General features: G+C 36.1%; 1 protein-coding gene across 1 annotated transcript in view; it reads left to right on the top strand.

Moving 5' to 3' along the window:
- The first annotated feature begins 695 nt into the window (after positions 1-695).
- The window catches only part of ltk (leukocyte receptor tyrosine kinase), a 71314-nt gene continuing 56588 nt past the window's right edge, over positions 696-15421 (top strand). The window contains exons 1-2 of the mRNA XM_088002853.1: positions 696-831; positions 6407-6507. Coding sequence (XP_087858979.1) covers positions 696-831; positions 6407-6507 — 237 coding nt within the window. The remainder of the gene's footprint in view (positions 832-6406; positions 6508-15421) is intronic.

The raw sequence follows: 15421 nt of genomic DNA, 5'->3' as shown, positions 1-15421 counted from the left end.
AAGTTTTTTAATTAAGCAATCGGCAAGAAGAGAAGACAAAACTGTCAAGAAAAGATGAGAGGATGAAAATAATTAATTTTCTGTTTCAAACGGTTTCAAACAGTGCTGTCTATTCATTTTTAGCCAGGGGTTATTAAACTTGATGAGGAAAAAACCCTTAAAGGTGACAAATCTGAACTAGAGAACCTGACATCTGAGAACAAACCAGGAGCATAAGTACAGGATCGCTGGGATGGAAAACACATTAGATGACATCAGTTAGCTGAGTGGGAAAAACAGAGAGGAGTGCAATCAAACTAGCAAGAAAAATAAATCATGACGCTAACAGGCTGAGAAGTGCCCCAAAATGGCAAATATGTAGCCCAGCAGAGGCACTGATGCTTTTTAGCTGTTAAAGATCCTGAAAACAGAGTATTTTTCCATCCACTTTACTTTTATTCATTACTGTTTCACAAAATGCCAATAAATTAGACTGAAATAGACAAAACTGGCTTTCTTGTTTGTTCCAAAGGTGACAGAAATTCCCCTTTGACAAGATTTCACTTATGCTGCATTCACACTGAACGCAATTTGAGCGTCTGGGCGACTGCTTTTAACATTCAGAATCGATGTGCGTCACGGCACAGTTTGTGTCTCGCGCAGCGCAGTGGTCTAACATGGATGCTGGAGTAGAAAACTGAACTTCTGCGGTTGACATGGAGCATCAGCCAGTCAGAGACTGCTACCTGACGAAGGGGCCCGTAGTTCATGTCCTGCTAGGAGATCCAGGCACCGATTTGGAGGCACCGATCCTCATCCCAGCCGCTTCACACTCGGCTGCGAACCGCTTCAGTGAGAGTCGTAGATCACGGCCTGATGAAGCCAACAGAACCACATCATCTGCAAAAAGCAGAGATGTGATTCTAAGGCCACCAAAATTTATTTCATCTGCCATGGATCAAAGTATCCAGGAGAGGAAAAAAAGAGGTAAGCGGCTCCTAACCTGTGGTTATCAACTGTCACCGTTCGCTTAATAAAAACAAAACGCAAAATGTTCAGCAAAGACATCGGAGCCTCAGTTACGATTGCAGAAGCTTTCACAACATTATATTTTGGTGTCACTCTTAATTTCATCGGCCAGAGTATTAAGAGACCGGCAAGGGGAAACGACGACTCATCCCAACGCGTCTGGAGCAAAATGACTCCAAATGCAAATCCAACGTGAAGCATCAGACGCCTTCAGTGTAAACGCAGCATAAGGTAAATGAATGGACAGGTTGTAACATGGTAAAATGTGAAAACAGATATAAAAACAGCTGCACAAACAGGTCAGCACTTGAGAGTAGGGAGATTTAACTGAACGTAAATGTGGGTAAAGATAGACGGCCTTAAAAATACTCTAAAGAAATCACTAACAGAATCGTCAACAATAGCAGCAACCCGTTGCTGTGGCTTGGTGCCTTTATAAATCAGTCATGTTGGCCAGAATGGATTTTCTTTTTTATGAAAATCCCTCCTATCAAACCTGCACTCTACTCCTAGAGTGCTCCAGTCATTTCATCAGACCTTGGTTCTGATTTTCACTTTTTTTTGTAAGGTCACAGAAAATATTTCCATTTGATTTCTCTGCCATTAACATCATGCTCTGCATGCGGTGGAGCCTGCAAATCCCCAAAAGGAAGCTGTCTTAAAAACACCAAAAGCATTTGTTGGAGCATTTTACCTCAGCAGTTTGTTGTTGAGCATAATGTTGTAAATTACCAGCCGTAACTTTAACAGCTTACTTTTTATTATAATTATTTACTTTGATTTTCTGTTTGATTTTCAGGTGATTTTGCTGATATTTAAAAGCAGCTGTAGATATTTTTAAAGGCGATATGGCAGTTTGCCCAGGGCAGCAGTGTGGTAGGGGTGACACGTTTTTGTCCCTTCAACCCAGAATAACTTTACCAGGCGATATTTGCATGTTATTTTAATAAATATCTTTTGCTGCCCTGTGCTGTTCACTCAAACAGCAGTATCAAATTGTAGGCTTTGCCTCCAAAAGGGGAATTTCAAAACATATTTAAAGAAACTGGACCATATTTGGGCTATTTATTAAAAAAAAAAAAACATGCATTTTGAAATTGTGAAACATTTACTTGCTGATTTTACTACTTATAAAGTATGTGTTTGATTGAAATTATTTGCGTTTTATTTTTTTCTGTTAACTCCAAACATTTGTCCCATGTTCCAAAGTTTGAGCATTTTTATTTTAAATGGTCAAAACAGCAATGCAGTAAAGTAATTAAATTTTTAACAGCCGCTCTCCTCACCTGAACTGAACCCAGTTGTTAGACGGGATTTACGGTGAAAGAAAACAATCCTTTTCTCTGAACGGTGTCTGGGAGGTTGTGGTTTCTCCTGCACAGAGTTGATCGTTAACAAATCAGAAAAATGACAGACTCCATAAAGAAAAAGCTTCTCCCTGTTTTTAAAGAAAGGAGGCTGAGCGCTTTTGATTTTGAATGGTAGAAATTTGAATTTATTTAAAAATCTAACTTAAAAAAAGCAGATGGGAAAATGTTTTTCATTTTGTTGTGTAATAATTCTGCACAATAGTTTAAGTTCATTTTCAACACAAGTTTTTTTATTTTGTGTCTTCATTGTTTTTCAGTTTTATTGTAAGGAATATTTAATGTGTTGGTTTTGTTTTGTTTATCAAAAATGATTCAAAAATGAATTTAAGTAAGAGTTAATGAAAATAAAAGAAGTTAATAAAAAAAGAGAATCTGACCAAGAATCAAAACATCAATTATTTAATATTTTAAAACTACATCATCAGACTGGGCTTTTTATGTAGAAATCTGGGGTATTTTAAAAGCCAAAATGAAAATAATTGATCAGGAAAATAATTTTTTTTTCTTTCAGTTTAAAACCAATAAAATTGTAACAAAAACTGCAGGTGTCTGGTGAATTTGTGGTTAAAATGAGGTTTTTCTTCATTCAGTAGAATTACTGAGTGGATAGAGTATCCAGACATTTTACTCTAGTAAAAGTAATTTTTTCCAAAACTTTACTTAAGTAAATGTAACCAGTTACTACCAACTGTGGTTTGAAGGAAGTGGGGCCGCGTCAGGGCCCCATTCAGACGAGAACCGCCCCTGGCCGACCGGCAGCTTTACATCAGATTCCCATTAACAAGCCCCAGCCTTAAAAGCTGGGAAAGGAGTTGCGTGAGAGCCATATTTAGCCTCATAAAAACGCAATTGTGCTTTTCAGCTACTCTAATTATAGTCAAAATGAAGCAGACGCTTTTATTATCAACCTTCCGGTTTGTTCTTAGATTATCACCTCATTAACTGAGATTAGTTTTATGATCTCGGAGCTTTCTTCAGAGACCAAGAACACATCCTGCCATCAAACCTTTAAAACGCACCAGAAACATCTGCGGGACTGAAGAGCCCCGCAGGAGCGGTGACTAACGGAGGGGGAGGGTTTGGGGCTCTGTCGTCACCGGGAGCTGCAGCAGCAGCATCAGCATCACTGGAGTGAGTAAAGGCAACAACAGTGCGCAACTTGGAGAAATAACTCCACAGTCCGGCCGGAGGAGCGCGCATGTGTCCGTCTGCCGAGGCGCGTCCAGGCGGTCAGACCCACGCGTTGATGCGGGAGTAAATGAACCAGAAGCTCCGCTCGCTGTGGCCGTGCAACCAGGAAAGTCATGGATTTTAGGAGGAAGCATCTCCCCATCGTGATTTTCTTAAGTAAGTTCTCATTTATTTGTAACTTCTATAGCTTTAAAGAATCAAAGTTGTTTTTTTATTAATATTTAAAGTTTTTAAATGTGTAACCTGGATTTGGGGTTTTATTTGTTCTCCTGTTGCGGCGTGATTTCATCCTTTCTCACCTCAGTTTCCACGCACTGTGACAAAAACATATTAATAACAATCCTGGCATCTGTGTAGCTGTCATTTTCCCCCAAGAGGAATACTTGAAAGAATTTGATTTACATTCATTTACACTGCAGCAGGGGGACAAGACTTGGCACGAAAACTGCTTCCCTGCCTGTCAGCATAAAGCACACCGCTGCTGGGTTTGTTTGGACTAAATGGAGAAAATGTGACTTCAGCTTAGATAGGAAGATATAAATAACATCTAAGCCAGAATGTTTTTGTTTAAGAGCATCATTTTAATTTGGGTTTGCCTGCTTTACTGCACATATAAGTGCATATTTCCAATCAAGCTACCATGTTATCTCAATCACTGCTTAAAAATGTACAATTTCTTTAGCTGAGAAATAGTTTAGCCAATCGAATGGATTCTAAGGAGGGCGGTTGGCATATAGAGTCAACTTTTTTTCTTCTTCAACAAGCCCCCAGTTTAACAAGCAGAGCTCACATTAGCAAGTCCTCCCCCTTGCAGCTTGGGAAGTTACAGTCGCTGCATGGATCTCTGGAAGTGGCTCTTACTGCAGTCAGTCACTTAAAAGTGCCCAGGGTGAGCGTTTGCCAAATTTCACAGCATTAAGTCAGTTCTCCCACTCCGTCCAAGTCCTGGGGCGAATGCGGCATGCAGCACAGACTGCGATTGGTTTTCCAGTTCTGACAAGCGCTTAAGGAATTTTTTTATCCGGGTGTTTATGTTTTAAAGTCATGTTCTATGACATCAGTTGTTTTCCTGCAGTCTGCACTGCTTGATGTCTTGAGCTGCATGTGTGAATGTTTGTCAGGACAACAAAAGGAGTTAATGCTGCAAATAAAACATCTTCCTACGACGTCATCGCAGGAAAAACCAGAGGAATTTGTTCGCTGTTCCTGTTCAGTGACAAATTGAGTCTGTTTTAATTCAAACACTACAAGTTCATGTTCACAACATAAACACAAAATTTTAAGTATTTCTGTCTGGTTTCTCTTATTTTAAGTGTATTAACACACAAGTAACTTTTCAACAAGACATGCAAGTCAATTATTCCTTAATATTGACAAAAAGGTTCTTTTTTCACTGGCAGATTTTTAAATGTTTAAATGAAATAATCTACTTTTTCATCAACATTAAAGACTCAAAACAAGCTCCTGTATCTTGCTGTAAAGTTACTTATACGTTTCTTTTGTCTTATTTCAAATTTACCAAGATATTTTCTTCACTGTAGACCAAAAGTACTTTGTAAGATTTTTTTTATTTTGCAGCGATGCATTATACGAATGGAGGCAATAAATTCAAGGGTCAATCAATACCAAGAAGCAACGGAAACTTCACTGCAATGTTAAACTTTGCTTAACATACAAAAAATAAATACATACATTTCTATTTTTGTCTCAAAGTTCATCAATAAGTTTGTTGGTGAAAAAGAGCTTAGTGTTGATTGGGGTCAGCAGATGTTTTGGATTTGGATCTTTTCCAGTGATGCCACCTTAACAAAATCCTCCTTTCTAATGGTTGACTTCAAATTAGGCTTGCAGTACATTCACATCTTGTTTTCTGTTCCCTTGTGACATCCTGGATGAGTTGATTGACGTGATTTTGGCTTCCTGTTCACCACCGCTCCATATTTTCTCCATTTGTAGATAATGGAGCTCAATGTGGTTTACAAGAAAACCCAAAGTAACAGAGACCCCAGTGAGCCGACAAACGAGAGTCAGTATCAGTGATTCCACATTGGTTCACTGCAAAAACACAAAATCTTACCAAGAATTTGTTTGTCTAGTTTCTACTCCAGATATCGCAGTACACTTGAAATAAAACAAAACTAACTTACAAGTAGTTTTTCTGTAAGATAACGGAGCTTGTTTTAAGTTAATAATTCCTTAATATTGATGAAAACGTTCTAGTTCCAATACAGATTATTTCACTTATAATATGGGCAAAATATCTTGTTACAGGTGAAATAATTTGCCAGTGAACTAGTACTTTATCATCACTGTTAAGAAATCATTCACTGAAAACAAGCTTCAAAGTTACCGTACTTGTATGTTCGTTTCAGCACATTTTATTTTATTCTATTTTAAGTTTACTAAGATGTTTGCACTAGAAACTAGAGTGAAATATTTGGTAAGATTTTGTTTTTGAAATGTTTGGATTGCTTTTTCTTCTCTTTAAACATGAAACAGTAATTTTAAATCTCTTTTTGTGTTTAATCAGGTTATCTTTCACTGATATTCACTTTTTTAATCTTTGACCAATAACATAAAAGCTCCATAAAGTGCAAAATTTGTTTTTTATTTTGAATATAACAGACTTCACAATGCATTTTTGTTTGCACAGACAGCACTATACATACTGTTTTTACACTTTCAAGCTACTTTTCATCATAATTAGATCTAAATAATTTACTTAGGCATCTAAAATCCCATTAAAATGGATCCGACGAGGCTTTGTGACACCATGATGATGAAAAGAAAAGCAGTTTCTCTGGGTTAAGCTCCACCGGGTGGTTTTGGTTTTGCAGTGGATGTGATGAAATGCACCCAGCTCCAGCCCCCACAGCCCACTGGACACCCACTCCGTATTGACTGGCCACAGAAAGACGCAGTGGAAAAACTCAGCTGGGTCTGTGTGGGGCTCATTGGTCCACTTCAGCTTCACGATCTGAACAACCTTCCCACCAATCAGCACATTTACCACGAATCCCACTGTGCGATTCAATGCACTTATAAAAAAAATAACAAAAACATAAATAAATAATCACCGTTCATTCTCAAGGTAATTGAAATTTTTCAAGGAAAATCGAAAGAAAGATATAAATGAAGCCTGAAAAGGACAGGAAATATAAAAGTAGAGAGATGTTTTACAATGTTTGAGTGTTTTGGTTCACTCTTGTGTTTTATATTTAGGCTACCAAATATTCTGGATTTAAATTTAAATCTATTTGAATATTAGTTCAACTTCCTTAGTGTTAATTAATTTCCCTGCATTCCTCTGGACTTATTCAGTGAATCTTTCTGTTTATTATTGCTGTTAATTTGTGTAGTAATTCAGATTTTTCATGTTTTATGATTAATTATTGCCTCTGTTTTATGATGATTGTTCAATCACGTTGCCATGGTTTTTAACTCGTTTGTTTTCTTCGTTTCCTTCTGGATGTTTCCGTTGTGCCGTCGTTCTCGTGGCTCGTCATTCACACCAAAACAACACAGAGATCCTTCACTAGTTTCTAGTTCAAATATCTTATTGAGCTTGGAATAAGGCAGAACTAACTTACAAATAACTTTTCAGAAAGACATAGGAGCTTGTCAATAATTCCTTAATATTGAGTTTAAAAAGTATTGGTTACACTGACAAATTATTTATTGCATAACAAGACATTTTTCTCATGCTATAAGATAAATAATCTGTCCATTTTTAAAAAAATCTATATTAAAATTACTGACTTAAAACAAGCTTCTATATCTTGTTGAAAACTTGTACGTTAGTTTTGTCTTTTTCCAAATGTAATAATATATTTGTACTAAAAACTAGATGATGAAGTCAGAAAAAGTTGCCAAATTTTATTTAATAATAATTATTATATGTTTATATTTTTCCTTTTACATTTTTAATTAATTTTTTTTTCAATATGTAAAATTAAATTTCTTTTCATTGCTTTTTTCTAATTTCATTTTATTCTTTCTCCTCTTTGTAATGACGTTTATTCACTAAAGATCTCATATCCATTGATGAGCAGCTTGTCAAAATAACACAGTTGGTATTGACAGGAGTCAATAGTCAATATTTTTGACCTGCCTTGTCAAATTAACACATTTGAAATATAATTTAATCTACTTTCTTCATTTTCATGTCCACCTGCTTTTTAAAACCACAAACTTGTTTTCTGAAAGCAGAAAAACACAAAAACTGAAGTGTTTTTTATTTTTTACTCTCTTCCAGCAGGAGACATTTAAATCAAAGGATGATCAAACATAAAGTTGGAAAAGTTATGATTTAAAAAGAGTATAAACAGTCAAGAGGGAACGATATAAACACATTTATGAAAATGGCAACGTCTACATGATGAAGTGCGATTATTGAACCTTTATATGAAAAAATGCGACGCTGCGCAGGTACGCATTATTACAGACGTGAACTTTCCGCTCCTTCGCTTATATTGTTTCTTTAAAAGTTCAGCTTTACTTCGAGTTATTGCGATTTATTTCTCATTTCCTCGACATCCGTTCATATCTCTCAATATTATGAGCAAAGGGGGAGTTTCCTCTGATTTGGCAGAGATTTACCAAGACTCAGGAATGACCTGATGAGGTCAAAGGTTGTGGAGATTTTACTGCTTTATAACTACATCAATATATAAAAACACATTAAAGAGAAGAAAGACATGTTAATACATTAAAATATGGAAATAAGCAAACAATTCAATTCGTTTTTAATAAAAAAATAAATATTTTATTGCCTAAAATGTAATTAAACAGCATTCCTTCAGTGAATTTGAACCAGATGAAGCTAAAACATGTTTACACACAAAGATGTTTTTATTTTAAATGCAAAATATATAAATATTTTGTACAATTTTGACTTAAATACTGTTCTGAATAAGTTGTTTTATCAGCAAATAGACTATTTTGAGTCTGCATACTCTAGTTAACGATTAATCGTTTGCTAAAATAGTTGACGATTAGAGAAATAATCGTCTCATCACGATTAATCTGATTAATCATTATAGCCATAATTAGAATGTCACTGTGTTTATAAGTAACCACTTAATTTAAACTCATTTTAAAATCAGTTACCCATCATTTAAATGTGCTTCCGATTATTCTTTGTTTTTCCAAACATCGCATTAGCTCCCAATAGCATCTCATTGACAAAAACTTTCCAAAGTTTAGAAGACAGTCCTATTTAAGCGGAGAACATTGTGACGTAAAGAACTGGAAGTCCCTCCAGAACGAATGAAAAAACAAGAAAACTGGTCAGGAAAGCAGCCAAGAGGCCTACAGCAACATTCAGAATGAGCAGCAGGAATTTGAGGCAGGTAAGGGAGTACATGTGGGAACAATCTCTTGTACTGATCAAGAGAAGACAGAAGATGGAGGAAATTATCTAAACGCTGCTAAATTTAACAAAAAGCGCATTTGAAGTCTCCCCAAAACAAGAGGGAAATGTTGAAATCAGTGTTTGGCTCGGTGCAGATGCTACGCGTGAAGCATCTTTGGTGGCTGCTGGGAAATGTCCATGTGCGATTTACTTCTTTAATATTTTTCATAATTCTAGTCTTCAGACATTTACATTCTGATTCGCTTCATCTGGTGCAGAATTATGATGCATATCTCACATCAGTGGCTTAAAAGTCTGATAAAATGCGACATAAGAGTTCAGATTGCAGACATTATTAAAATAGATACATATCTGATTTACATATTGAAGTGGCCCAATTTAGATTTTTGGGGGTAAAAAATAGGAATTGTTTCTTTTAGATGTAGAAAAAGTTGGATATGGATCGTGAAAATACCATCGAAAAAAGACAAGATTTGGATTTACTGGATATTTTTTTATATTAAATCATTTTTTTAACCTTTCTTTTGAATAACTTAAGGTTTATCCAGGATTTTCCTCAAATATGTGAGACTTGATCGGTTTTCCGCTCAGAAATGTTGGACTTAACATGGATTTGCTCTCTGCACTGCAGAAATACAAAATCTTACCAAGTAACTTTGATTTCTAGCACAAATGTTGCAGCACAGTTGAAAAACAATCAAACTTACCAGTAACTTTTCAACGTGATGTATGAACTTGCTTTAAGTAAATGATCTCTTAATAAAAAGTTCTAGTTTCACTGGCAGATTATTTCACTTTCCATTTTTCTCATGTTAAAAGTGAAATAATATGCAAATGGAAATAGTTCTTTCTGGTGCAAATATCAGTATATTTGCAGACACTGGATCAAAATACTTGCTCGGATTTTGTATTTTTGCAGTGATGAAACTTTACTTGTAGAAAATATGACCCATATTTCAGTCAGATTACATAAAATCTCCATTGTCTGGTGGTGGGTCTAACATTTAAAGACTCCATTTGTCCCGCTTGTTTCCCTGAAGTCTCCATTGGTCATCTGCCCCACAAAGAAGGAATAGACGGAGGGTTAGTACCTCTGCTGCTCACACGTAGTTAAGTGTAATGATGCTAACGCGGTGTTCGTAAAAATACGAGAATGGAGGATCAAAGAGACGCCTGAGGGCCATTTCTGACCTGGTTGGAGAGCAGATAGATGATAACCCAGCTGTGCTGAAGTTCCTTTCAAGTGTGACTGTGGCTTCAAGATGTTTTCTGCCTTTTAGTAAATGTGAACAACTGTGGGCAAAAAAAAGCATAATTAAGGAAAATAGGATAGACAGAGGAAGTAAACAATGCCACTATTGTGGACGGTGTTGACTGTTGGAAATGCATTCATTCCTTTTTTTTTCTATTGGGCCTTGAGAATAAAAAATATTCTAATTTACAGTTGTGTGAAAACGTATCACGTTAGAAATGTATCAGGATCTAGATAATCAGAGTAAATAAAACAAAAAGCATTAGAATAATGTTTTAGTCTTTTAAATAATCTTGGATGAATTTTGGGAAACAGTCAAATTTAAGAAGCAAACTTTCTCATGCGCTTTATATTATTAGCTAAGTTTCCATTACAAATGTGCACAAAACGTATTTTATATTCCGCTAATGTCAAAAGAAAACCACAAATTAGTAATTGCTGTTTTCCCATTAAATAAGAAACACAATTAAAATCAAGCGTGAATAAGTTTGTTTGCGTGATAAGTCGATAAAAAACTTGCTGCCACTTGATCCTTCTACCACTTCCTGTTTGTCTTCTTCGTCTTTTCCACCTGTAGTAACTTCCTGTTGCTGATCACATTACAACAGAAGGATAAAGTGCTAGTTTCCCTGGCAGATTATGTAACTTGTAACGTGGGTAAAATTTCTTTATTATGAGTAAAATAATCTGCCAGTGGAACCAGAACTTTAGAGTTAATATTAAGGAACTGTTGACTTACAACTAGCTCCCATTTTGTGCTGAAAAGTTATTTTCAAGTTAGTTTTATCTTATTTTCAGTATTAAGACACTGAAATTTGCACTAGAAACTGCACCAGAAGTACTTGGTACAATTTTCTATATTTGCAGTGCTTTAATAATAAAGTTTTGTGTATTTACTCAACTTATTAATACTTGGTACTAAATCTGTAACGAAGAATCATCTTTCATACAGCACCAATGGCTGAATCACGCAGACACCTCAAATACTGCAGGTGTTTATTTTAAACCGACTTGTTGCTGTGGAGCTTCTTAATTAAATGTTTGGGGCTGTCTAATGCTGTGCATGCATAACGAGCGGCAGCCCCCAGTGGATTATAATTATCTAGATAAACATTGTGAACTCTAGGAGTGACCATAACTGATGAAACTGTACCTGGAAGGCTCCCTTTGGAAAACCGTAATTAAACCGCTGCGCTCCGTTCCAGCATGTCGGCCTTCAGAGCTGGATCTCATCATGTCATTTGAGCTGCTTTGTGAACTTTTAAAAGTAGAACAGATGGCATGTGTTATTTATCTTTAAGACGTGTGTGCTTTCTTTCAGGATCAGAGCAGAACTGTGTCTGTACATTAAAATGAACTTTACAATAACCTTAGGATATGATTTTTCTGCGCGCAGCGCGTGGATTATTGCTTTTTGCCAGCAATAAAACCAAGTCGCGCTTTGTTTTAAAGTCATTGAGTTTATCAAAAAGGCCTGAATGTACCAAGTTAATCTAACATTTATATCAAAATATAAACATTAGTATGTCTCCAACTATCATACCATTCAGATATGTTCTAATTAGTCCTAAAATAAAATGCAAACGATCTTATGAAGATTATCAGTGGTTCTTCATAAAGTAAGGAGTTGATTAGAAAGTTTTTCATTAGATTTAAAATGTTTCCTCGAATGATGGTGTGTGTATTGGGCTACCGTTGTTTTTTACTTTTATTTTTAAGCTGCAACATTCTTTGCATTTTTATTAGCATAAAAAGTCCTACATAAATAGTCTGATTGATTGACTGTATTTGTATTTCAACCTTTCTTTGAGAGCAGCAAATCTTCAAACATGTGTGCAGACAGTTACAATAAATAAAAGAAATACCGCCTACACCAGAATAAACACCTAAATCTCACACAGTGGACATCATAATTTTGTTTTTTTGGCTGAAAACCTGTTGTACTTAACATCATCTGTCTTTATAACACAACACTCATGGTACAATTTACGACAAGATCTGGATTTCACTTGTTTTACTCACAGAAATGTCAACTTCATCTGCAACTATATCACAACCTTGGACTTAAAAAAACCATTAAAAGCGAGTAAGTAACTTGTGGCAGACAAATGATACAGAAAACAGCTTACCTGTGGTTCAGTTTTCATATTTTAAAATACATTTTGACAAACTTAATGTTGGAAAACAATGGTTTTAAAGGTTGATTCTATATATATTTGCCTCCTATCCTCATTTAACATACACTACATTGCCTCCTGGGTGGTTTGCCGAATCGCACTTCTCCATCTGGCAATCTGATGGATGAGTCTGGGTTTGGCGTTTGCCAGGAGAACGGTGCTTGTCTGACTGCATTGTGCCACATGAATGTTCGGTGGAGGAGGCATTATGCTGTGGGCTTGTTTTTCAGGAGCTGGGCTTTGCCCCGTAGTTCCAGTGAAAGGAACGCTGAATGCTTCAGCATATCAAGACATTTTGGACAATTCCAAGCCCCCAACTTTGTGGGAACAGTTTGGAGGTAACCGCTTCCTCTTCCAACATGGCTGCTCACCAGAGCACAAAGCAGGTCCATACAGACATGGATGGTAGAGCCTGGTGTGGATGAACTTGACTGGCCTGCACAGAGTCCTGACCTCAACACCTTTAGGATGAATTAGAGCAGAGTCTGAGAGCCAGGCCTTCTCGTCCAATATCAGTGTGTGACTTCACAAATGTGCTTCTGGGAGAATGGTCAGAAATCCCCATAAACACTCCTAAACCTCGAGGAGAGCCTCCCAGAAGAGTAAAAGCTGTTCAAGCTGCTAAGGGTGGACCAGTGTCATACTGAATGAACCCCATGGATTAGGAATGGGACGTCACTTAAGCTCATGTGTGAGTTAAGGCAGGTCAGCGAATACTTTTGGCAGTAAAGTGTTTCTCTAAGTAACGTCTCTTGCCAACTGTTAGTTTGAAATACGAAACATGTCCTTTCTGTTTGCACAGATCGTTTCCAATAGCAGAGGGTGGAGATCCCGTCAGAGTGCAAAAACAATAACATGTTGGAACAGTCCTGATAGAGGAAGAGAACAAACAACTCTCAAAGCAACCGTTACCGAGTCATCCTTGTGTTTTTAATTTTCCCCATATTTCAGGAAGTATTAAATTAGCACTATGTCAGCAGTAATCTCTGTGAAGTCGCAGGACAGCCGATTCCACTTAGCTGCAGTAAAGTGGTGAGTCACGGTGAGGATGAACTCTGCAGGTCAGAAAATTCACCAAGTTTCTGATTCGGTGCATTTTCCATTTTCCTGTTTGTTCCACAAAATAACGGGTTCACGGTTTAGAAGTGCTGTTGAGCTTCACGATAATGTGTGCATTAGATGTGAGCTTAGTACATGCATTTAGTTTAATTGGTGATTTCCAGTGACAAGAGTTTTCTAATTGGGTAAATGAATTTGAATAAGTCACTCAAGTCATTAGTTATTGTATGACGGCTCTACAACCTGCAACATTCTGACCTTCCACAATGGCTCTTAAAACTTTGACTAAAAATGATAAAGAAACAAATTAATTTTTAATAAAATATATATAAATAAATGCAGGTTTTGGCTATTTTTCAGTTTTTTCATTAATAATTCCTCAAAGTACCAATTATTTTTATTTAGATCTATTTTATTAGGCTTTAAATTTCAATATACCATGTAAGAAATGTAGCTACAGTCGACTGTAAAAGTGTAATAGACTGTCTTCAACCCAATAATGAAAACTACTTGTCATGAAGTGGTTTTGGTGAGGTGAGGGGATGACGCTGAGACCCAGGTGAAATTATGAATTTGATGAGTTTAATGAAGAAGCTCGGAGCAGTCCAGATAAGCGCACAGCTATAGCCGGTAGCACTGAATACAAAGACTGACAATACTTGAGCTAACGCCGACCAGGACTTGATCAGTTCAACTGAGACGACGGACAGCAGCGGCAAACACTTGACAATAGACAAGGACCCCACGAAGAACATAGACAACAGGTGGGACTAAATACACACAGGGGTAATCAAGGGAACGAGACACACCTGGGAACAATCAACGGGAAGGACAGGACAGAGACTCATAGGGAACAGGACTACACACAAAATAAACTCAAAAATAACACACAGAAACACGGATCGTGACACTTGTATGTTCTATATTTGCAGCGAGAAAATAAAAGTACATTTCTAAACATGTATTTTGCAACCCATTATGTGAAAACACATTAAGTTTGCCACCATCTTCTTTCAAAGTGAAAACATTTCAGTGTTAAAAGCCATTCAGTCAGAACATTTCTTATGAAAATCACATTTTTTTCTTTATGTCAGCTGAATTGTGACAATATTGAATTCATATGTTATGTAAAAGTCATGGACGTTGCCTTCAAAGCCCTGTTTTTGTATTTTCTTGTCTATGAAAAGGAGAAAACTGAATGGTATGTTTTAAAAACTCTTTTTTCTGTGAAAGGGTGACATGTTTGTGCGTCTCTTACAGTAAACCAGTTAAATGGAGCCAAGCTGCAACCAATTAAACTATAAATTGAATTATGGGGCTTAATTGTTAAATGCTGGAAGCCTGATTCACAGCGCATGAACGCGTCTTTAGATCTGCATCTGGCTGCAAACAATAGTAAAACTGTTTTTGTGTGGAAAAAAAATAAGTAAAAAATGGATGGATTATTTTGAAACTAATTAAAAACCTTAATAAAGAGCCAATTATGTCACCAACACATTTTTTGTTAGAGCAAAATCAATTAGAAAGTACAAAAACATCCCACATTTAATGAATCGGAGTGGAAAATTACATTCATTTACACTTGGTTGTAAAACATTCGTATTTTTAAACCTTTATTCTGCCAAAAAGGTGGCGTTCAAGAACAAAAATAAGTTTAAATTGGATTTAGTTCACAACAAAGTGATTGGAAAAGAGAAATATTTCCAAATATAATTATATTTTAATTATAAAAAGTTGGGCACAATCATTTTGAAGCTGGTTTTATTTTAGACGAAAACAGTCAGAATCAACTTTCATCATCAAATTTTTGTGCAAAAACAAGAAATTTGACTTTTGCGCCACTTCACTCAGTGAAGATATTTAAATGTATGAAGGAAATAAGTTTTTTATATATGTATAAAGAGAATATAGATGGTCAAATATAAAATGTGCACACAAATAAATTTAACTGTTTATGCAGGTTGATTTTCTGTTAAATGTTCTACCAAAC

The sequence above is a fragment of the Poecilia mexicana genome, unplaced genomic scaffold (assembly GCF_051168715.1).
Source record: "Poecilia mexicana isolate PSO_F unplaced genomic scaffold, ASM5116871v1 scaffold_22, whole genome shotgun sequence".
In the NCBI taxonomy this organism is placed as follows: domain Eukaryota; kingdom Metazoa; phylum Chordata; class Actinopteri; order Cyprinodontiformes; family Poeciliidae; genus Poecilia; species Poecilia mexicana.
Note: the sequence above shows the minus strand (reverse complement) of the source record. Positions and strands in the feature narration are given on the sequence as shown.